Genomic DNA, 23,882 nt, shown 5'->3' with positions numbered 1-23,882 from the left:
TAAAATAAATTTTAACATTGTCGATCTAAAGTAAGGATTTGTAAGAAGGTGAATTTGATAAATAAAATGTATAATTCAGGGAACCTTATCATGATTATGATTGAATAATTAGAACATTTAGTCAAAGTAGATAAAATTCAAAATTTTATAGAAAGCTCTTTTAGTTAAATGGACGTCATCATTGAGTTCAAAATCATCAAAAAACATAGTTTAGATTGTCAATATGCTTAAATCTGAATTTAATAGGATAAGTTACGAAAATATTAATTTTATAAGAAAAAGGTCATAAAGGGTATTTTGGTTAATAGAAAAAAATCGATGATGAATTTTGAAAATCTAAGATACACAATTTGAATTGATATAATGTAAGGAACATAACGAAGAAAAAAAAAAAAAAAAATATTTAATAATTATTTTTATATTATTAAAATATTAAAATAAATTATTTTTATAAAAATTGGGCTTAATTATAATTATTTATATAAGAAAGATAGATTTGAAATTATTAAAGTGTTAAAGGGGTGAGATGTAATTAATATAAATAAAATTATTATTATATTATATAATATAAGTTGATGTTTAATCGTATCTACGAGAAAAGAAATAAAAATAGAGACGAGTGGATTTTGTTAGTGGATCCATATACATTACATTTGATTGAGAATTAAACATGTTTTAAACGTGAATTAAAATCCAACACTAAATAACAAAATATCTACGACATTGAAATCTACTTAGTCACCAGATTATTTTGTTGAATCGTCGAAGAAATTAGATAAAAAAATCATTTTAATGTCGTAAGGATGCGTAAAACCCAACTGCGAAGGTAGAAAACTTATAATTTCAAATATGAACATTACTTCTGTTATATGTGAATTGACATTTGAATTTAGTGAAATTATTTTATGTAATTTTGGACTTCTTTGTATATATTAGAATCATGTGTATTGTGTCTATTTATATGTATATGTTTAGAAAGTGAGAATTAATGTTTATGACGTGGACAAACTGTTAATTGATATGAGATGCATTGTTCATTTATATGTTCTTTTGAATTGTAATTATAGTTATATTTTTTTTAAAGTGATGTATATTCGTTATGATATGTTAATTGGAATACAGTAGATATATGGATTTTAATTATACATGTATATTTCTACAGATGCAAAATTTTCATAAGTCTAATTTTTTGGGGAACTTTTGTCAAAATTATTTGGAAGAAATCCATATCATATTTAAACTTTGAAAATCTTGACTTTGATTTTTTTTAATTTTTCACTCCACCCTCAAGATTTGGGAAAATCTATATCTTAAATTGGGGGCGTGACAAGTTGTGTCCTCCCTCCCTAAGACTTGTAAAGTAAGGGGTATGGGGCATGTGCTTTGTACACTTATTATTAATTCGAACTTCTTGCTTAATTAGCGAAAAAAAAATGGCTTGACTAAGAAAAATGGGCAAACCTAGTTATGGATAGAAATGGATTACAAGCTCAATTTGGTTCTAAACATATCTCCAATGACTTTCTTTGGAGATGGATCATCTGGTCCTCTGTCCCGCTGTCCGGATGTGAAGTACAACCATCCATCCCAATACCCCACTAGAGTAGTTTTCAAGCGGAATGGCATCTTCCCGATCACTGACCATTTCTGTAAACATTAAGCACCAAGAAAGCAATTACATAATCAAATAACAACAAACCAATGTTGTTTTTATGTTTCCCATTTAGAGGCAAAAAAAAAAAAATCCACCTAAAGAAAATTCTAACAACAATGAAGCTGGTAAATGATGGGAGAAGATCAATACCAGTGTGTCTAGATGAAATTGGAACACTTCTCCAACAAGGATCATCTTTTTGGTCTCGGGGTGCTTCTCTGTGCTGCCTCCCACAATAATAATGGAATTGTTGACTACGACCCACGCAAACTCTATATGGGAGTCAGGCTTTGGCATGGGAGTCAATACTTTCCACTTCATCTTATCATCCAACATGTAGACATCACCATATACTACCTGGAACAGTCGAAAATTGTACGTTAAAGTATGTAAAGAAGCTGTGAAAAAAATAATACAGAAAGGGCTAGAGCATGGAATGATTGAACAAAAAATCCATAAAATGTGATCATCCCCAAGAATTTTCTTCAGCTCACAATTCACATACCTCATGTCTTCGAGAACACTTGAAAATAGGTGATCCAGGTTTGGCCATAAAATCACCCTCTTGACCACCAATAACGAAAAGCCGATCGTCAACCACGACACAAACCCTGTTGGAAAAGTAAACCTCAAATCAGAAATAAGATAAAATTTCATAATGTAAGTCACAAAGATTTTTTTTTCTTTTTTTGATGGTTAAGGTGGACTTGGAATGGTACTAAAGTGACACATGGATGCAACTACTACTGACCACAACAAAAACAATGAATTTCAAAATACATAATGCAGTAATTGTATTAATTTTACATATTGTTGGCACGTAACCCAAAATTTCTGGCAACGATACTTCTATCCATAAAAATTTAAGCCTGAATTGCAACCCCTGGCTATTATTGAAACGTACTTAAACAGCCAATTATCAAAAGACACATTTCTGTTCTTTATATAACAAAGCAAGGGGCTGGACCCTGGATCACACATGGGGTTATCATCGGAAGGGCAAAAGGCGTAAAATAAAGGCATACAAAATCATCATGTAGGAGAATAATGTTCAAATTTTTTTAAAAATCTCACTACTTATTGGCATTAAACAAATGCAATAAAAAAGGTTATGTAATGATTTTCTAACTCAACTCTGACAGAATAACTCAAAAACTCACTGACGTGGCATGTGCAAGAACCGTAGATTTTTTCCCTCAGGATACACAACTGCACATCCTCATAAACATATGCAGTTGTGCATCTTAGGGCGAAAAATCTTTGGTTCTTGCACATGCCACGTAAGTGAGTTTTTGTGTTATTCTGTCAGATTGAGTTAGAAAATCAGCACTTGATTATGAAAAATCCACCCAAGGAAATAATATTAATAAAATAATACACAACCAGATTGAAATCAAAGGGGTGACGTTTATTCATAGCTACAATTGATTCACTTCACACATCATTGAATATGTTTAAGAGAGAAAATGCATTACATGGAATAGGGATAAAAATAATTATAAATCGATCATTTCATGTATAACAAAATTGGTGTAAATATTAAGTGAAAAAGATCCCTACAAACCTGTGTGGTCCACCACGAGGAATGGGTATTTCAGTTCGCCACTCCTGCTCTAATACCTTGCCATTCTTTACTGCAAGACTCCAATGCTCTAATGCAGGTTCATAGCGATCCTCCTTGCTGCCTCCCATCACATGGAGTCTGCCTCTCCAAAGTTGGGTAGCTGGGGCATATCTGAAAGTTGTCACATTTGTTAGACCTATGGTCAGTGTGGCCTAATGAATCCCATGTTTTCTCATTCTTTTAGAAATTTGGATACCATCAAATAAAAGGAAAGCCAATGATAAAATGAATCCCAATCACCTTAGGGTTCTTAAAGGGAAACTCACTTCAAAGGAATTAGAAGGTAACCTTGATGGGTAGGAAACCTTCCACTAGAGAAACTCTAGACCCTCTTGCTCTCGTCTATAAAAGGGGAACGTCACTCCCTTATTATTCACTCTAAGAAATCAATTCTCAAGGATCTCTTTATTCTCCACAGAATTCTTATAGTTTTGGGTGATTGAGACATCAGTTTTACCATCAATAACAATACCTAGCCGTTCCATCAAGGAGGGAGGGAGAGAGAGAGAGAGAGGAAGAAGAAGAAGAAGAAGGCAAGTCTAGATCAAGGATTACACAAACAAGGGAGATTTCTCTATAGGTTTATTATACAGGTTATTCTTGGTATTCTTGATTCAATCATCGATCTACAATGGCAAAAGGTACGGTCTTATCTTCCTTCAATTATTGAGTCAAATTAATGTACTCTTTTGATTTGGATTGGATTCTACGATCCAACAGAGATATTGAGTTTATGATCAATCAAGTTTCTGCATTATATGGGTCATAAATTTCATTGGTCGAATTGTCAATCAAAGTCATGTTAGTCGATGAAATTTCAGAACTAAAAACATTAACTTATCATTCTAGTTATGGGATAAATATTTACAACTGCTATTGGATTTATCAGTTTGTACGAAAGGATGCATCAAAGATTTCATGAAATTTTACAATATATCCAGGAAAGTAGTAAAAAAAAAATCCCCTGCCAGTTCTAGATCATATGATGTTAACTACAAGAATAACAAGGATGAATAAAAATTCAACAAAACTATACTTTTTTGTCGAAATTTAGCAAAGGGTATATCTAGATTATGGAAAAACAAACAAATGAGATTAGATGGGGAACTTATGTTTTTAAAGACAAAACACCAATGTAGTATATACCTTGGGACTGGTAATGGCGGCATGTCATGCCATTGTTTAGTCTCTGTGTCCAACACAAAGGTACGAGCCGTGGGTCCTCTGCATTGTGGACCATATTGTCCCGTAACTATGTAAATATACCTTCCATCTGTTGCCATACCCAAATGTGAATGTGCCATTTCTTTCGGCATGTCAAACCTTCCACCCCACGAATTATCCGTAAAATTATAGACATCAACATGAGTTTGTACCTATATAAGATCATTACATTCTCATAAACACCAATGGGTATAAAACCCGTATTCGAATTGACTCATAGAACTCAAAAATATTTACTTACGAAATCGATTGTGCCGTACCCAGCAAACACATAGAGGAGATTTTTAATCTGAATTGCTGCCCCATCGAGACGAGGTACAGGGGCGGCTGACATCTCCTCCCACTCTAATTCTGGTGCAGGTAAATCCATAAAAGTTGCCGAAAGAACTCTTTTTGAAACCGACCCATTTTTACGATTAACAGTTTCTTTCTAAAAAATGATGAAAAAATTGAAAAATTAATCGATGAACCCTAAATGAAAATTTTGTAATGGAAGAAATGTAAATAGATTCTAAAGGACAACCTTTTTGGTATTGGGTACGATTATTCTTCCTGATTTCTCGACTGCCCAATTCGATGCGATCGATAAATACGATTTAGAGAGAGATGGAGATGAAGCCCATTGAAAATCTGCGATCAAAGCAACTGCGATAAATCCTGCGCAAGATAAGAGAAAGATGAACTTCGTTGAAATGTGCCTTCCGATTGTTTTCGCCATTTCATGGAAACCCTAGAAACAACAGAGAGAGAGACAGAGAGAGAGAGAGTTATAAATGGGAGAGAAAACTTTGGGCGCTAATGGTTTCTGTGGCTAGTTTACGTTGGTCGTTGGCGGGACTAATGGTTTCTAAAGAACACTTTTTTTTTTTTTTTTTTGACTTTACGAGGAGTTATAGTTTGCTACTGTAATTGTAGCTGTTTCGCACTTTTGCTACTAAAGCAACTAAAGTGAGACACGTGGATTTTTTTTTTTTTTTTCCTTTCTATTTCTGGTTTTTTGATAATTTTCATGAGAGTCATGAAAATGACTGAAATATTACACCTTCATCCTACATAGGGGTGCAACTTGATCCAGTTCAAATCGAGAACCGAACCAATCCGGTAGTTTTGGGCTGGTTTGATTCGGTTTGGAACAAGTTGCGATTTGGTTCTAGATTTAGGAAATGGAGAATCGATCAATTTGATTTAGTTCTGATTTAAGTCTTACATTGAACCGATTAATGATTTTTTTTTTATAAATAATTTAATAAAATTTTAATGAATAAATTAATGATTTATTATATAAAATTTCTTGATTATTATTTATTTATTTATACTGAAAACAAGTCATTTCCAACTACGGGTATGTTTGATTCCATGGAAAGCCACTTTCCATGGAATTTGAAATCCATGGAAAATTAATTGTGAAAAATAGGTAGAGTTGGAAAATCAAATTCCATTGTTTGATTTTACTTTGATAAAATCATGGTAAAATATGAGAAAAAAGAATAGGAGAATGAGAAAGAAGTTGAGAGAAGGGGGAGAGGAAGAAGAAGATGACGAGGAAGAGGGAGGGGGGACGATGTGGCGATGAAGGTGGCGGCGGCGACGATGGTGACGGTGGCGACGGCAACGGCGGCGACGACTGACGTAAGTGAGGAAGATGGGGGAGAACATGGTGGTGGTGGTGGTGACGGAGGAGGTGAGGGATGGAGAAGAAGGAGAAAAAGAAAAATAAGAAGAAGAGAGAGAGAAGGTGGTCGGAGACGTAGCCGACAGAGACAACGATGTTAGTATGATGGTGGTGGTGGTGGTGGTAGGGAAGAATTGAGGATGAAAAATATTGGTGGATTTCATTTTTCCACCCATATGGGTGGGAAAGTGAAATCCATGATTTAGTGGACTTTTTGAATGGGGTGGAAAATGAATTTTCATTTCCATGTGTAATCAAACACTTGAAAAATGTCATTTTTCATGGAAATTGATTTTCCACCCTATTTTCCATGTGCAATCAAACATACCCTAAGTGTTTAGGATTTTGGCAACTAATGAAACCAAACCAACTTTTGTTAGGTTTGGGTTGGTTTGGTTCTAGTGGCATCCGATTTTTGTTCTGGAATTGAATTATGTTGATTCCTTTCCGATTTAGCCACAAACGAAACTGATTTTTATGATGATTATGTTTTAATTTTTTATTTGCAACCATGATTTATGCATTTTGAAGAGATTTGCCCAGCATCGAACTAAAAAAAATCTCGATCACATTTACAATGTCAAGTTCACCATTTTTTTTTTTCTATTTCAACATTTTAATTGTTGAACTCAATAGTAATTAAATGTTGAATTAGACAATAAAATTAGTGAACTCGACACTACGTGATGAGTTTGATAATAAAAATGTTGAACTAGACAATTAAAAGTGATAAACTCGACACTATAATATGAACCATATATATATGGTTCATATTTTTTGACTTCGATACTTAGTAAATCTCCTCTAAATATCCAAATTGCATATATAATAGTTGCAAATCAAAAGTTATGATGTAATTATATTAAAAAAATAATTAGAATCTCAACTTCGTTCTTTATTATTTTTAATGAAACATTGAAAAAAAAAATCTAAATATTCAAAATTAAGAGAATATTATTTTTCATTTGTCATTCATGATAAAAAATTGTCGGAAATAATCGCAATCTCCACTGGAAAACCTAACTAAGTGAAGAAGATGAGAAAAGCATAGTTTGGGTAAAATGAGATGAGGTCTAGGGACTATTAAGAAAAGAAAATTTTACTAAATGGATTATTAAGAGACCGTTCAAAACTTAAGGACTTCAAGTAATTTTCCCAAATTTTTATTATTTTAGTCATCTCTCACACTAACTATTGTAAGATGTGGACCAAACATCCACAAGTTGAAAGTTGCTCACTGAATACATCTCCATTGATAAATCTTTGCAATGATTTTTGAACCTAGGTGTATTTCTTTCACTGAGATACTAAAAGGAATTTAGGAAAAATATTCATCTCGAGGTCTTCCTACCGATCATGGTGGACTACTTCGTAAAGAAGGCCATGAGGGTAGAGCTGTCCATGAGTTGGGTTAGACTCGGATTGGTATTAAATTGGAATCGATCTGATAATAGTTTTATTTAAATACTTCAATCGAAACTATCAATTCAAGTTCCCCTAGTGGCAAGTCGAGCCTTAATAAACTCCTTAGGAAGAGTAGGTCAAGTGTTTGAAACCCCACGAAGCTATGAATTTTTTGGGGCCACCCTCCAAGGTCCAATTGACCCTTGACTCAACTTGTTGCACATAGGACTTTCTTAGGGGGTGGTGCGTGTGACCATGGGATTATTAATCCCACCCAATGCCCACGATATCAAAAAGAAAAAAAAAAAAAAAGTTCTCCAACTGATCCAAAATAATATTTGGTAATTTATAGCTGATCCCCGATAAATCAATATTTTTGGATTGTACTTAAATCGATCTGATTATATATATGATAAAAAATCATAAAAATATAGATCATCATAATTGGGTTTTATCAAATGTGCTCATTTCGTATTTTATCCTTCTTAATGTATTCATTCATCCATGTCAATATTAAAGAATCTAAGAATAGAACGACACTTTATAGAAAGAGAAAGACACAATCATAATAACTTTTATTCAGGGTAATACGAACTCGTAAATGCATTTTCTCACTTGTGGACATAATCGATTTGAAACAATTGATCCATGAGTTTAGGGAATAAAATGAACTTGTACACTTAATAACCATCCGATATCTCCAGAATACGCTACAAAGTCCTCACCAGCAGAGTGAAGGCAACTTGAAGGAGAATGTCGAGGGCAGGTGACCAGTCCTCCTTATATAATCTGCCTTCTCGGAAGTCCTCACGGCTTGCTCAGTCAGTTTTGCTTCTGCATTTGCCCGTCTCTCTTCAGCTATTCTTCGTGTTGATGCAAGTTTGTTCACCAACTTCTCTTGTGCTCTAGATTTCAACCTCTCAGCCTTCACCTACGAAAAATAAATGCATTTGAGTCATAAAAAAGTGGAAAATATGTCCCATAATCGTCGTTCAGATTGATTTCATAGGTGACAATGTGATATAGAACGAGGGCACAATCGTGTGAGGGTGAGTTGTAAAGTACTTGGAGAAAAATAAATGCATTTGAGTTATAAAAAAGTGGAAAATGTGTCCCACAATCGTCGTCGTTCAGATTGATTTCATAGGTGACTCTGTGATATATAGAACGAGAGCACAATCATGTGAGTGTGAGTTGTAAAAGTAACTTAGAGAAAAATAAATGCATTTGAGTCATAAGAAAAGTGGAAAATGAGTTCCACAATCATCGTTCAGATTGATTTCATAGGTGACTATGTGATATAGAACAAGGGCACAATCGTGCGAGCGTGTGAGTTGTAAAGTACTTAGAGAAAAGTGTGGATTAGAAGTACCTCCATCCTTCTCATTTCCATTTCGGCTTTTATTTTTTGGTGGTTTTCCCATGCTTGTATCTTCACCTCTTCACGCTTGTACCTACAAATACACAATATAAATCAACCGAAATTACTTGACAACACCACGCCATGGAAGCCTGTTTAATGATAGAGGACTAATAGACCACCTTGCCATGTATTTTGCACATTCAGCTTCATCCCAAGCCATGGCTCGGGTTTCTAGAGGATTGGGCGTTCTAGTTTGCTCCGATTTCTTGTTTTCATGTATCTTGCAAGATTTCGATTCTTCATCTTCTAGGTTAGACCACTTAGTTGCATCACCTGCCCTGCTTACAACCATATCTTCGCTTTTGTTCTCGAATGACGTTTGACCTGTTTGATGGCATCTCTCGGGACTATAGAATCTAGAAGATATTGGGCTCCTGCATGCGGGTGTAGTGGCTCTAAGAGGAGTACCCGTTCTCGAAGGCTCTTGACTTGCAATAGGAGTCATCTCCGTCCCCATATCTCTCACACAAACCGATAAGATGGCCGATGATGGCGAGTCTTCCGAAGACTTGTTGATTCGCCAAAATGTCTCGTTACAATCTACCTTCTTCGTCTCCCCTTCGTCTTGAATTTTAGTTGTAGGGATCCCTTCCTCTATACTACTTGAAGAAGAATCCTTCTCCTTCTGCGGAACATGAGTGATTAATCTCCTATCATCAGCGTTCGAGTTCCGTGGTTTTGTCATAGCTTGGCCTCGATCTCCCACTCTCAATGACAATCCAACCAACCACTTCTGTGCATCATCCCACTTTGATGGGGTCAGTTTGCCCAAGGCCGTCCGATTTCGAGAACCACGATTTGTACCCTTTCCTTTGTGAAACTCAAGATTTGTAGAATTACTAGAAATCTCTAATGTTGGTTCAAAATTAAAGCCCCCTTTAGTCTCAGTAGACCTCACCATATTTCCTTTTCGCCTAATCAGATAAACTTTCTCGAAACCGATCTAGTTGTTAATGTAATTCTATATTTTGGTTGATCTGATAAACAGTCCTTAGGACCGATCTAAGTGGATCTAAGGATCCAAGTTTCTTTAATCATCTAATAACAATGTAAACTAAATCAAGATCCAACTCCTTAAATCTCAACTTTAAGCGTCTCGGATCTCTAATGTTCTACATAGATTGGTACTAAACAGATCAGCATTTTGAGAAATCAGACCCAATTTCATACCTCACAGACCTAAGAATCCTTTATTACAACTTCAAAACACCTTATGAGATTTAGAAAACAAATATCAGCCTAAATAACACCCAAAATCTCTAAATTCTTCATAGAAACTCCATCATAAGACAATAAATGTGGTGGATGAAGACTAAATATCTCAAATTTTTCTCTACAAAACTAAACCCAAATCAGATTTAATCAAAGAAATCCCAAGTTCTAACAAAAACCAATCAAAACCCATAACTCATCCAACCCATTAAACACAAAGAAACAGATTGTTAAGAGCTCCCAAAACTAACTACAACACAAAACCAGAGATGGGTTTTGCAGATAAAGCTTACCTGCAGAGAATAACAACTTAAAACAATGGAGGTTTGAGATCTGTAGTGATGAAGATCAAGATCAAGATCCATTGAACCTCAAAAGAATTAAATAAAATCCATGATTAAAAGAAACAAAAGGAAAGATACAAGAGTAAAATAGTATAAAAAAAAAAAGAAAGAAGGAAGGATTAAATAAGTCTCATCTGGGAAATGGAGCTCAGTGGGCTTTCTTACAGAGCTGAGCATCTCAATTCTCACTCACAATGGAATCTTGGGAAGAGTTTGCAGTGATTCAGAGAGAGAAAAAAAAATAATAGAAATGTACTGGCTCTGCTCCCCATACAGAGAGAATGAGAGGTGGAGGGAGAGAGACAGAAATATTTTGAAATACAGTTGTTATTTAACGGCTACTAGCTTTTTATAGTAGCCGTTGGAGTAGACACGTGTGAAGGATTGCAGAAGAATATCTGATCTTTGATGTATGTGTGGACCAAGTAACCGTACATCTGTCCACGTGTCAGTTATATATTGGAAGATGTTGTATGATTTGTTATTGGTGACGGAAGTCCTACGTCGACCAACCATCAAAAGGTACGGTATTAAACAGTAATTTATTTATTTATTTTCAAAATAGAGTTGCTATTGGCACCCCCAATTTCATAAATTATTTATCCCACTCCTCCTCGACTCTTCAAAAATTACTAAGGTTCTGCTCAAATTATAATGAGTTGTGATAATATGATGCCCCCGTTTGACACACACCCACCTACGCCCCCATCATAGAACCGTAGATCATTTGCCTCGGGATACATAAGATTATACGTAATCCGAGGCAAATGATCTACGATTCTATGATGGGAGCATGTGTCAGAGCGGGGTGTCAGGAAATCATTACACGATTATAATCTCAACATTATAGCACTCATTCCAATTATTTTAGTAGTTATTTACAATTATGATTAGACTTGTATAAAATCTTAAACTCAAATAATAGAAATCTAGCAAAAATTAAATAAATGTGAGAGCTTCTATTGGCACCTCAACTTTTACTTATTCTCAACCATTCACTAATTCTCTTTTTTGGTGAATCTTTATTCTGTGCACTAAATATGATGAAATTCCGATTACTGTACATTGTTCATTTTAATTCCCAAAATATGTGTTTACAATAAAATTTTCATTTTTATAAACTAAGAATTTGTTGATAAAATACCAGCAATCTCACTGGTAATTTATCAATAAACCCATTGATTATAAAAGTGACGAATTCATTGGAAAAGTATATTTTGAAAATTAAAATGAACAATATAACAAAATCGGAATTTGAACATAAGTTGTGCAGATTTTGGGAAAAATCCTTTCTTTATTTTTAATTCAGGTGTAATAAGTAAAAGTTAGGGTGCCAATAGCAACTTTCTTTATGAAATTGCTTTAACTAGTGCCTCATACTGTCAAAAACTTTGATATCCACCATGGACAGCAAAGTTTAGTATCCACATTCCACAGACGAACGTCTGTTTCCCATCCCAACCTTCATATCTAGGATGTTAAAAAAGCCTGTGGGCCGTAGATCCAGGTTTGAGGGCCCAGGACCGGACGGCCTCGTAGCCTTTTCCGGAGTCCCCTCGGACGGGCTTGACCCCTATCCCTCCAATCCCAATTTGGCCCAATGACTGAACCATTAAAATCCAAAATGAGCCCGTCCGAACGAGCTCAAGTTCAGTCCAACTCGCCATCCACCATCGACCCATACCTGGACCACAAGTTGGGCTTAGCTTAGAAATTGGTTAGATGATCGACCCAACAATGTTTATGACCGAAGAAGCCTAATTCGAAAAACTGATACTTGGAACAAATTGTGATATTTTCAACCATTTGCTAATCAAATTAATAATGTAGTTTTATTACACATTAAAGTTGAAAGATTTCTTTAAATATTTCTACTGCCCCAAATGTTTGGTTGATCTAGATAAACCCCTCCATATTTTAATAAATATTTGAAAAACCACATATGTTTTCAAACTGATGAAATACGACACCCTTGACCTCAATTGAGGAGAAGACCAACAAAAATGATTTAATTTCCCTTTATGGGCTTTTCGAAATACTTAGAATTATTCTTTCACATTGGCAATAAAAGTTTGTTCGAACTAGCTTTCGACTTTCTGTACGAGTTGGAAGTACTCTGGGTTGAAGAAAGGAAAAAAATTTCTCTCGCGAGGATTACTTCAAGTCGAAATCTATGTTGGAGCATTTCTGGCTTCGTGATCCAACACAAGCCTAAGAAGCACTTCTATGGGAAGTTAAAAACAACCAAATGTGAGAAGTGGCTCACCTTCTAATACTTTTGAGAACTTAAAATTATATTGGCTTTTAATTGTAATATCCTTAAATAAATAATGATTAATATTTTTACAATATTATTAAAATTTTAAGTAAACATAAAAAATAAAAATAAAAAAGGAGAGTTAGTCGTGTAGGAGTGGCCTCAAGATTGTACCTCATATCTCACTTTCTTGATGAGTGAAAAAGCGATGAAAAGCATCTACGATTCCTACACACTTCCATGTTGGGAAAGTGAGATTTGAAGTACAATCTTGATGTCACTTCAGCATTATTCAAAAAAAAAAAAAAAACCCTAAAAATTACCAAATAAATATCCACGAGAATTGATTGCTCTGAAGCAAATAATTATAATATATCCAAAGAAACTATTTCTAAAGAATCGTGATAATCTGACTTAGGCACGTGGTATACTCAATTGACACCCCTAACATGGTAGGCTCGGGATTGTAAATGTGCATTCCTCGAAAGCACGGTTTTTGTATCCCGAGGAATGTACATCTACGATCCCTGAGCCTATCACATCAAGGGTGTCAATTGAGCATACCACACGTCTAAGTGTCTAAGTGAACCTAAAAGAGTTGAGATCTAGTACGGTGTCCCGTTCCTATACATAGAAAAAGTGTTTACGTGGCACATTTGAATTAGAGAACATAAAAATTAGGTTGCGTACTCAACTTGGTACCCACTGTTCTTGTATGCTTGACGGGTGGAGTCTGAGTAAAAAAAATGAGTCCAACACTTACTAGGCCACAATCAAGAAATTTTCTCAAAGGAGAGATTTAAGGTATGAATTTGTTAGATTGTGACTTACGTGGCACGTTTTGAGGAGTGGGAGGAGGGTTTCAATCCTCCACCTGGATGTATACGATTTGGTCTCCATACTATCCATCCATTCAGATAAGGATGCTTCATAGTACACGCATATGACGCCACGTGTCCATCACTAACCATATCCAAAACAAACCCCACATCCCAAGGCAGGCACAAAAATCAATCGTTTTAGCTTATCGAGGAACGTGCGTCACGTTTGATGACCTGACGCAAATAAAACCATGCAACTTCTAAATATAGAGTCTATTACGATGTCACCCTCTCTTCCTTCCTATCCATTTCTCTATATATTTCACTTCTCTCCTACTTAACACTATAAATATATATCCACTCTTTCTTCCATATTTCATACAAAGAAGATCAAGATGATGATGATGAATATTCATCAAATGATGAGTGTGGCGGCTTACGATGTTCCTGATGGAGTCGATATTAGAGGACGTTACGATGAAGAATTCTCGAAGATCCTTACCAAGGATGCCTTGCAATTTGTTGTCGATTTGCAACGAGAGTTCAATGGTAGGATAAAGTATGCTTTGGAGTGTCGAAAGGAGGCGCAAAGGAGGTACAATGCTGGAGGATTGCCTTGTTTCGATCCAGCGACAAAGAATGTGAGGGAAGGGGAATGGGTTTGTGCGTCGGTCCCACCAGCTATTGCTGATCGAAAGGTCGAGATTACAGGACCAGTTGAGAGAAAGATGATCATCAATGCACTTAACTCTGGTGCCAAAGTTTTCATGGTGAGATATGACACTTTTACATATTCTTTTTATAATGAATCGTGATAATCTGACTACCCCACATGGCACACTCCTGATGTGACAAGTTCAGAATCGTAGATCTCTACGTCTCAGGATACAAAACTACACTTCCCCATAAAAATGTGTATCCCAAGGGAATCGTGTAGCCCGAGGCATAGAGATCTAAGATACCCAAACTTCTCACGTCAGAAGAGTCAATTGAGCGTGGCACGTGGGGTAGTCAAATTATCACGACTCTTTACAAATATTTAAGAGTCGTGATTTTCGAACTCCCTCTCTGACAAAGTCCTCCCAAATTAGTACCATTGATTTTTTTTCTTGGGATACACAATTACACATCCCCATAAATATGTGCAGTTGTGTATCCCGAGAAATTTTTTTATGGTTCTATGCAATGCCACAGCCACAGGAGAGTTTGGGGGGGATTTTGTAGAGTGGGACAATTATCAAAAAAATACAAAAAAAAAAATATTTATCAAAACAAATCTAATTTTTTAAATTTTTCAAAAAAGATACAAAACCGGTCTTTTAAAGACCGGTTTTTCTCTCTCCTCAATTTTCCTCAAGACTTTCTCTCTCCTTTAATATTTATAAAAAAAAAAAAAAATTTAAAAAAACCGGTCTTTGAAAGACCGGTTTTTCTCTCTCTTCATTTATTTCTCTCATCCTTTCTCTCTCCTCTATCATTTAAAAAAAAAAAACGAATTTTTTTAAAAAAAGATTTTTCTCTCTCTTTATTCATTTCTCTCACCCCTTTCTCTCTCCTATTATTTTAAAAAAAAAGAATTTTTTTTTAAAATTTTTTTCTCTTCATTCATTTCTCTTACCCCTTTCTCTCTCCTATTATTTAAAAAAAAAAACGAAATTAAAATTTTTTTTTAAATAATAGGAGAGAGAAAGGGGTGAGAGAAATGAATGAAGAGAGAGAAAAATCTTTTAAATTTTTTTTTTTTAAATAATAGGAGAGAGAAAGGGTGAGAGAAATGAATGAAGAGAGAGAAAAACCTTTTTTTTAAAAAAATTCGTTTTTTTTTTTTTAAATGATAGAGGAGAGAGAAAGGGTGAGAGAAATAAATGAAGAGAGAGAAAAACCGGTCTTTCAAAGACCGGTTTTTTTTAATTTTTAATTTTTTTTTTAATATTAAAGGAGAGAGAAAGTCTTGAGGAAAATTGAGGAGAGAGAAAAATCGGTCTTTAAAAGACCGGTTTTGTATCTTTTTTGAAAAATTTTAAAAATTGGATTTATTTTGATAAATAATTTTTTTTTTGGTATTTTTTTGATAATTGTCCCTTCAATATTTAATACTAATTTTAATTTTAATATGTTACACGTTGTTCAGAGTAAAGGAGAGTTTAGATTGACGATCATTGTAAAATCCACCATCTCCTAACTTGAAATTAATATGAGAAATATACAAGTTAAGTTGAAGGCCTAAAATAATGTGGATTAAGATAGTGAAAGTAAATATGAATTAAATTTCTATAATAGAAGATATGATTTTAAATGTAAGAACGCAATCCCAAATATTCGGGATAGGGCTTTGGTGACGATGATGACAATTTATTTGACTTGCTTGAGCCAATACACTATTCATCAAGTTGACTCATTTTAATCGACATTTGAATTCATCCGAGTTTTCGAGTTTTAAAACAATAATTGTTGTAATTGATAATTTTGCAAATTTCATTCATGCTTCGTAAGTGTTTTTTTTTTTTCAATAGTTTTGAGAATATATTGAAAATCAGCCCAATCCGAAAACCCATACATTGAAAAAATGTTTGGCTCTCTTTAAGCCCTATGAACACCATCTAGACATATATAACACAGCTTTCCAATTCAATATTTGGCATATTTTGCATCTTTTTGGGTCTGTTTGGCCGCAACAAAATTTGTTTTACATACCTTGAATGGGGCTTTCCTTCATCTTGTAGTGCAAATCTTTAGCCTGATTAGCTTTCATATTGTTTGTCTAACATCGATCTTGATATGGGTTAGTCTGCATATTGTTTGTCTGACATTGGTGTGCGTCTATTTTGATGTAATAAAAAATTTAAATTCAAATTTGATATGAAATTATAACTCAAAAATAAATATCACAAAATAAAATTTATATTCTAATTAAAAGTAAAAAAATATATTTCATCATATGACATCCAAAAACATGATCCAATGAGGCCACAAAAATGAAGAGGACAAAATTTTATGAACTTTAAAATAAAATACTTAAAAAAAATATTATTTTTCACTGTTAAATTTTAATTTTAAATTCTGTTAGCAGTCCATTTTGATAACCCTAAGCCAGAAAAAAAAATTTATCAGAACTTTTTCATGAAACTTAGAGAACTGTGGATCCATTGAGCTCACAAAATCTTAGTATGATATATATATATATATATATATATATATATATCTATATATAAATAAATAAAAATAAAAACACTTTGGTGACTAATTCTACATGGATCACTACATTAGCAATCCAACACCACAACAGTCTTATAGATTTCATGGAAAAAGTCATAAAAAATAAATCTGTTTTGACCTTCATTCAATGTGTTGAAGATGGACCGTTACCCAACTCTCAAATTTAAAAGAAAAATTCATTGGTGAAAAATAACTGATATTTCCTTTTCAAGTTCTAGAAATTTTCTCCTCTACATCCTTGTGGCATTGGATTATGCTTTTGGATTCTAAAATGTAAGCTCAAAACCTATGGTAAGATTTAAAATCTTGCTAAGATAGTCATGCTAGTCTGACTCATGATTTTTGTCAACCATTTAATTGATGGAAACGTGTGTTTAATGAAGACAAGAAGATGTGTGCTTAATTATGAGAAAAATAAAGATAAAATTCTTCTTAATTTTTGTTAAAATAGAAGTTTGCTAAAGATGGGATATCTTATATGGCAGCTTAGATTTGATAACTTGAGAGACAAACACAGCTTTTAGACCTACCAAGAAAATAAAAAAAAAAGTATCCCTAAATAATTGCAAAATCAAATTTTATAATATAAAAATGACAGAAAATCAAATTATCTAAGGATTCCTACCTCTATTATAGTATGAGAAACAGAAACATTGGATGGTTGTGTTGTTTTTTATAGGCGGATTTCGAAGATGCACTCTCACCAACATGGGAGAACCTTATGAGAGGTCAGGTTAATCTGAAAGATGCAGTAGAAGGGACCATAAGCTTCAATGACCAAGCTAGGAATAGAATTTATAGGCTCAATGATCAAACAGCCAAGCTTTTTGTCCGTCCTCGAGGGTGGCACCTTCCCGAGCCCCACATTCTCATCGATGGTGAACCTGCAACTGGTTGCCTTGTCGACTTTGGACTCTACTTTTACCATAACTATGCAAACTTCAGCCGAAACCAAGGTGCTGGTTTCGGACCCTTCTTTTATCTCCCCAAAATGGAACATTCAAGGTAAATTAAATTCGTTAACTATTACCGTCGTGTTTTTTTTTTTTGAAGAGTGATAACTAATTGATTTGCAGGGAAGCTAAAATATGGAATTGTGTATTCGAGAGGGCGGAGACGAAGGTAGGAATAGAGAGAGGAAGCATCAGAGCTACGGTTTTGATTGAGACTCTTCCGGCTGTCTTTCAAATGGATGAAATTCTTTACGAACTACGGGATCACTCCGTTGGGTTGAATTGTGGTAGGTGGGACTACATTTTCAGCTATGTCAAGACTTTTCAGGCTCACCCGGATCGCCTCCTCCCTGATCGGGTTCAAGTTGGCATGGCTCAGCACTTCATGAGAAGCTACTCTGACCTCCTCATCTGCACGTGCCATAGGCGTCGTGTGCACGCCATGGGTGGCATGGTATGTATTTCTTCGTATCTGTTTTTTTTGGCTGGACTTGAAACCACAAAGTCAAAATTGTTTTGCAATGTGTCAAACCAACTGAGCTATGTGTCTAATAAGCTCATATGTCTTCCTTGTCTAAGGCACAACCATACCATCACACATAGGTATGGTTTAGCGAAATTTTGTACCGAAATGTCTTGGTCTAGACAATGGATGTAAATGAATTTAACGTGCATAATCAAATATACAAAAATGTACACTTAAGAATGGTTAGCATGACAAATGTACACCTACTTATTCAACAGGCAGCTCAGATACCGATCAGAGATGATCGCGTAGCGAATGAGGCAGCACTAGAGCTGGTGAGGAAGGACAAACTACGAGAGGTACGTGCAGGACATGATGGGACTTGGGCAGCCCATCCGGGTCTGATCCCTGCAATCATGGAAGTCTTCAAAAACAACATGGGCAACATCCCTAACCAAATACAAACCATGAAGCGTGAAGAAGCTGCAAACTTAACCGAAGAAGACCTCTTACAGAGGCCTAAAGGAGTCCGAACAATGGAAGGACTACGGCTAAACACGAGGGTTGGAATCCAGTACTTGGCTGCATGGCTCACCGGAACAGGGTCCGTTCCTCTCTACAACCTCATGGAGGACGCTGCCACCGCCGAGATTAGCAGAGTTCAGAACTGGCAATGGTTGAAATACGGGGTAGTATTGGATGGAGATGGGCTTGGGATTCACGTAAGTTTGGATCTCTTTGGGAGGGTGGTCGAAGAAGAGATGGCAAGGATCGAGAGAGAGGTTGGTGCGGAAAAGTTCAAGCAAGGAAAGTACAAGGAAGCTTGCAAGATTTTCACCCGCCAATGCACGGCTCCCACTCTCGATGATTTTCTGACCCTAGATGCTTATAACCACATTGTTGTTCACCACCCCAGGGGATCCCCTCGGCTCTGAACAAGTCCATCGTCTTGAAGCCTATATATTTGTCAGTTTTCCAAGTTGTCACTGTCTGGTGTCTTGTGCTACTATTAGTCTACTGCTACTGCTAATAATAATAATAAGCCTCTCATAATTTCAATAATTAGTTATTGGAGTTATAAATTAACATGTCTAATTTTGTGTTATTTAAGGACTATTTTTGTTTCAATTTTTGACTTGGTCAATCTCCAAGGTTCGACAAGTTGACTGGTGGGCTCCAAATTCCCCATTTTTTTACTTGGTTTGACTATTCCCATGGACACGTGAGAACTCAAGACCTCTCCGTCGGTTAAATCTGAATGTGTGAACTAGGTATAATGTTAATATGTAAAAGTGAAACATCCTAAACAAGGGGTATAAGACTTGTATTGTTTTTCTCCTATCGATTTACAATTGACAAAGGGCAATTATTATCTGAATTAGAAGGAACTTGCAAAGTAGAAGGTTCTAAAAGAGCAAGAGGAAGACTGGGAAGAAAGTGGATTGAGGCAGTGAGAGTGGAGATGAACACATTTACAAAATTTCAACGTAAGAGATTGCTTTAGACAGACTTGAACAATATTTATTCAATCATCCCCAAATTTATGGGATAAGGCTTTGATGATGATAAGATGCTCAATCCACGAAGTGACTAAAAAATGTAACCCTTATTTTTTGGGCTCAAGTTGCTCATCTGAAAGGCTTCTTAACTAGTTAATACAATTGGAAAAAATTTACAAACATACAATCATTCCAGAAAACTTTGGGGCTGTTGCTAGCAATTTCTGAAGGATTCATTGGATTACATCATATTTAAAGTTATTAGTATTGCCTATTAAGGGTCCTTAATGATTATCTTAAGGTTTCATTGGGATGTTGGACACAACGTATATAAACAGACTAGATTTGCTTGTGAAAAATAAACTACCTTTAAAGAGGAAAATCTTGTTACCATTGAATGATGGAAACCGACTTTTCATTCCAATAACTATAATGGATTCTAAAGAACTTTGCCAGATACTATGAGTCAATTGGAAATAAGATTTCAATGCAGAAGCATACAAAGTGTTTATTGAAGAACTACAGAAAATATGCAGAAATGTGTGTTGGACAGACCAATCAGACAAACCAAATCAAATAACATGTTCACGAATGGCTTTCATGTCCATTGGAAGCAATTGGTGATTGAGGGTTGAAGATGCTGCCGACATGAAAATCAAGCTTGAGTAGTAACCTTACTGATAAAGTGGGCAACAATTGCTGTGACAAATCCCAGCAACCCACCAGCAAAAACCTGCCAAAATTTGAGAAAATTCAAAGGGAAAATAAACTTAAGCTCTAATATTTCCATTTAATGATTATAAAAATTACATCTTGTTTTGGTGTTTGTGGGAGTAGGGAAAATTCAATGATAAGCAAGATGGTTGTCCCTAAGGGGAAGAAAATAAAGAAGTTTGCGAACTAGAAAAAAAAAAAAAAAAAACGACAGTGTCTCCATTATAGAGACAGAAAGCCCTCGTGGAAGGTTTCTTAAGTCAAAGCTATGATGATGGTAGTTTAATCTGAATTATGTGGTGTCATCTGGTATAGGTGACATTAGAACCTTAGATTTTAACTTTTGAAGACTACAATGAAGTGGAACACACGGCCCTTTATTTGATGGATGATGGTATTTGGGTGTTTGATAGGCAGTTGGCAGTTCTTATTACTTTCATAACCCACAGAAGCATATGTTTAGAAGGTAACACAGCATATACACTGCCACATTCATTTTCAATCAGAAGCAATTATCATATTGTGTATATCATAATTGATGATCCTTATTTGCATTATTACCAGAAAAATATGTTTCTTGGGAAATGATTGATTATAAATCTTTACTATAATAAGAACTGCCAACTGCCTATCAAACACCCAAATCTTTAAATGAATTATGATTTTTATATTAGATGATAGTAATGACGAAACAAGAGAAAAACCAGATGTATTGAAATAATTCCTGTCTATAGCTTTAATTTAGAGGGTAATATAATGTTTTCAGTTTATTGCACTAAATTGAATTATAACCAATAATTGTTATTGATCTTTCAACGCTAATTAAAAATATGGCCTATGAAATCAATTTTGATTAATGTTTTAAGGCATTTAACCAAACCTGAGGAGGAGTGTGACCAAGAAGTTCACGTAGTGGTCTGGTGTCAGCTAGAGGATGTTCAGCTGGGAGTTCATATACAATTTGATTCAATACCTACAGAACACCAGATAAGAATGAGATGAAAACAAATTGAAAGTCGAAACCAGCCAGATTCCCAAATTAATATATAGTGGAAAAACAAGCTAACTAAGTGAGATTATGGCAGTTTGAGGCATTAAATTGTTCATGGAGTCTATGAAGTATAGTATTTCCAATTTCAATCAAATGGAATCTACTACGACATCCCCTCTATCATAAACCAAGAAAACAGTACAAACAGCGATATAGCACCATTTCCTTACATGGTCTAAAAATAAGAAATAAACAAGATGCAAAGAGTAGAGAAAAGAAACATAGAAGTAACACAAAAAGGGAGAGTATGAGATGCAAAGTCATATACCTCCGCTTGGCGTCCAGCATGTAATCGAACACCGATTGCATCATACATAACCTGTCAAGGGATGCTTTACATAAGAAAAGCCCAAAATGAACTTAGACATTGTCACCATGATCCATTGACACAAACATTTTGTTAATATCTCTTTCGCCATAACAATAACAATAAAATGATTATATAAAAAAAGATGAAGATGACCACAGTACTACTATTTTTTCACAGACAGAGGACTTCGAAAAAGAATAACACACAATGCTTCAAGACAAGGATCTTCAAAAACGAGACAAGAATTAAACCAAATGACAATATTACATAACCATGTAGTGAATGATACATATGCCGATAATTAAAACTTCTCTACAAGATTGAGTGAGGGTCATACAACACACGCTAAGATCATTGCAATGGCAAAGAGTGGTCCCCCAAAGCCATCTTGGATTCCAATAGCGAAAGCAAGAGCGGTGACTGTGGAAGAATGGGATGACGGCATCCCACCAGACCCAACAAGTAGCTTAACATCCCAACGATTTTCCTTATACCTGAAAGTCTACCAAAGTTTATAAATCTTAAGAGAAATTGGATAAAAGAAATTAATATAAGAAAACCCATAGCGGAAGGAAAGAACATTCTACCCATGTAGTAAAATGTTCAGAAGGATTAGGCTTTTTAACCAATTGAAAAATGCAAAGTTGGACGGAGTACAAATTGTAAGCGATATATTTCAGTTTGAGTCCAAATCCTAAACTCCAAAGAGATGGGTTGCAAGCCCAACTCCTTCAGATACTTACTTTAACTCCTTGTGTCCGACTAACTGATAATCTAGTTACTATAATTGAAAATAACTGAGATTAGTTGGTGGGGATATGTGGTGGTAAGTACAAAGGAGTTGGGTTTGCAATCGTACGACATTCATTGAAATTCTTATTTGTTTCCTTCTCACTTCAAAAAGCAAGATTCAAAGCAATTCAAATTTGGAGTCGACAACATGAATCCAATTTCACAGTTCAACTCTATCGCCTTTTAAATATTTTCTTACAACCCCAATCCACTTAATTGCCAACTTTCCTCTTGCCCTTTAAGAAATCTTCAACTTGTATTCTTTGATGCCCACATTTGCTCAAATCATCATCAATTAACCCATAAAAACTCAAATTTGTAACATTTCCATTCAAGTATCCATCATTGATTTTTTTTTTTTTTTTTATATTTTATTATCAAATTTCATGAGAAATAGGGTATATATAAGAAGTTATTGACAAATCAGCTAACACCTGAAAATGCATCTTGAAGCCAATGTAGGATAAATTACAGAACTTTTCCATATATGTTTAATTAATTATCACAAACTTTGATTACTAAAGCAATTAACTGGTTCTTATGAAATCTAATTGAAACATAAATACAGAAACAAACGAAAAGATGAAGCTTAAGCAGTTCAAGCTCATCTACAATAAACATAAGAGCAGCACCAAATACAAATTGAGATAGAGAGAGAGAGAGAGAAATACCAGGTAGTGAAGAACTTAATCGATTGGGCAAGAGTGAAAGCGACAAGAGAGGAGATGAGAGGGTAATTCGTGAAGATTGAAGCAGAAAAAGAGGAATTTGGGACTGTTTTATCGATTGCCGAAGCAGACGAAGCCATTACATCATGATCATCCATCTCCTCTGTTTCTCAAACCTAATCAAGATTAAATCTTTCTTTCTAGTCTCTAATCTATCACTTATTTCCTCTGATTTGATGTTTGAATCTCTGCAGATCGAAGAATTAAGAGAGAGAAAACCTAGAGAGAGAGAGACTGGTTCTCTAACGATCTACAGAGTTTTCGGCGCCAAGAGTTCTCATTTTTATAACTAACGGTCAAACTCTGTCTGTCTCATTAACTTCTCCCACAATATTTATCATAATGACACCTAGGCCATTAATTTAAGAAAAATTTAGGAATACCCCCTTTCAAACTTTGGTGAATATTTGACATACATCCTTGTTTTTCAAACCAATGATATACAACTTGACCAAGGTCTTCTTTAAGATTAATAGAAAATGACTCGAATACCCCTGTCTCTAACCTTTAGCCAAAAA

At 35.0% G+C, this 23,882-nt stretch overlaps 4 protein-coding genes across 5 annotated transcripts; 1 reads left to right on the top strand and 3 right to left on the bottom strand.

Moving 5' to 3' along the window:
• Positions 1-1,443: 1,443 nt before the first annotated feature.
• Positions 1,444-5,311, bottom strand: LOC147395076 (kelch repeat-containing protein At3g27220-like). Its single transcript, XM_086454662.1, has 7 exons — positions 5,026-5,311; positions 4,744-4,932; positions 4,425-4,654; positions 3,219-3,389; positions 2,160-2,265; positions 1,805-2,011; positions 1,444-1,647 (listed from the first exon to the last, which is right to left on the bottom strand). The coding sequence occupies exons 1-7, from the start codon at positions 5,218-5,220 to the stop codon at positions 1,483-1,485; spliced, it is 1,263 nt and encodes a 420-aa protein (XP_086310788.1). The 5' UTR covers positions 5,221-5,311; the 3' UTR covers positions 1,444-1,482.
• MLS (malate synthase) lies at positions 3,688-19,335 on the top strand. Its single transcript, XM_086454661.1, has 5 exons — positions 3,688-3,919; positions 14,025-14,405; positions 17,531-17,856; positions 17,928-18,258; positions 18,549-19,335. The coding sequence occupies exons 2-5, from the start codon at positions 14,031-14,033 to the stop codon at positions 19,203-19,205; spliced, it is 1,689 nt and encodes a 562-aa protein (XP_086310787.1). The 5' UTR covers positions 3,688-3,919; positions 14,025-14,030; the 3' UTR covers positions 19,206-19,335.
• LOC147395075 (uncharacterized) lies at positions 8,135-10,796 on the bottom strand. The gene is made up of 3 exons (XM_086454663.1): positions 9,121-10,796; positions 8,951-9,032; positions 8,135-8,509 (listed from the first exon to the last, which is right to left on the bottom strand). Exons 1-3 carry the CDS (start codon positions 9,900-9,902, stop codon positions 8,300-8,302), a joined length of 1,074 nt encoding a protein of 357 aa, XP_086310789.1. The 5' UTR covers positions 9,903-10,796; the 3' UTR covers positions 8,135-8,299.
• On the bottom strand, positions 18,813-23,664 carry LOC147395073 (uncharacterized). Of its 2 annotated transcripts, none has more exons than XM_086454665.1 (5): positions 23,308-23,664; positions 22,182-22,338; positions 21,803-21,853; positions 21,364-21,456; positions 18,813-20,502 (listed from the first exon to the last, which is right to left on the bottom strand). In XM_086454665.1, exons 1-5 carry the CDS (start codon positions 23,460-23,462, stop codon positions 20,425-20,427), a joined length of 534 nt encoding a protein of 177 aa, XP_086310791.1. In that variant the 5' UTR covers positions 23,463-23,664; the 3' UTR covers positions 18,813-20,424. The 2 variants fall into 2 exon arrangements, with proteins under 2 accessions (XP_086310791.1, XP_086310790.1); XM_086454664.1 differs by having other exon boundaries at positions 18,813-20,468.
• Between the last annotated feature and the right edge of the window lie 218 nt (positions 23,665-23,882).

Source organism: Akebia trifoliata, chromosome 9 (genome assembly GCF_017979445.1).
Source record: "Akebia trifoliata isolate Shusen 1 chromosome 9, ASM1797944v1, whole genome shotgun sequence".
NCBI classification, from domain to species: Eukaryota; Viridiplantae; Streptophyta; class Magnoliopsida; order Ranunculales; family Lardizabalaceae; genus Akebia; species Akebia trifoliata.
This window is presented reverse-complemented; position numbering and strand designations above follow the sequence as displayed.

Excerpts from the sequence above, each read along its gene's own strand:
- LOC147395076 (XM_086454662.1), bottom strand. The coding sequence starts at position 5,220 with ATGGCGAAAACAATCGGAAGGCACATTTCAACGAAGTTCATCTTTCTC. Across the intron at positions 4,655-4,743 it reads GGTACGGCACAATCGATTTC|GTACAAACTCATGTTGATGT; the intron begins GTAAGTAAATAT and ends GATCTTATATAG. Across the intron at positions 2,266-3,218 it reads CCTCGTGGTGGACCACACAG|GGTTTGTGTCGTGGTTGACG; the intron begins GTTTGTAGGGAT and ends CTTTTCCAACAG.
- LOC147395073 (XM_086454664.1), bottom strand. The coding sequence starts at position 23,462 with ATGGATGATCATGATGTAATGGCTTCGTCTGCTTCGGCAATCGATAAA. Across the intron at positions 21,457-21,802 it reads ATGCTGGACGCCAAGCGGAG|GTATTGAATCAAATTGTATA; the intron begins GTATATGACTTT and ends GGTGTTCTGTAG. Across the intron at positions 20,469-21,363 it reads TTGGTCACACTCCTCCTCAG|CAATTGTTGCCCACTTTATC; the intron begins GTTTGGTTAAAT and ends GATTTGTCACAG.
- MLS (XM_086454661.1), top strand. The coding sequence starts at position 14,031 with ATGATGATGATGAATATTCATCAAATGATGAGTGTGGCGGCTTACGAT. Across the intron at positions 17,857-17,927 it reads CCCAAAATGGAACATTCAAG|GGAAGCTAAAATATGGAATT; the intron begins GTAAATTAAATT and ends ATTGATTTGCAG. Across the intron at positions 18,259-18,548 it reads TGCACGCCATGGGTGGCATG|GCAGCTCAGATACCGATCAG; the intron begins GTATGTATTTCT and ends CTTATTCAACAG.
- LOC147395075 (XM_086454663.1), bottom strand. The coding sequence starts at position 9,902 with ATGGTGAGGTCTACTGAGACTAAAGGGGGCTTTAATTTTGAACCAACA. Across the intron at positions 9,033-9,120 it reads TGTGCAAAATACATGGCAAG|GTACAAGCGTGAAGAGGTGA; the intron begins GTGGTCTATTAG and ends GTGTATTTGTAG. Across the intron at positions 8,510-8,950 it reads TGGAAATGAGAAGGATGGAG|GTGAAGGCTGAGAGGTTGAA; the intron begins GTACTTCTAATC and ends TATTTTTCGTAG.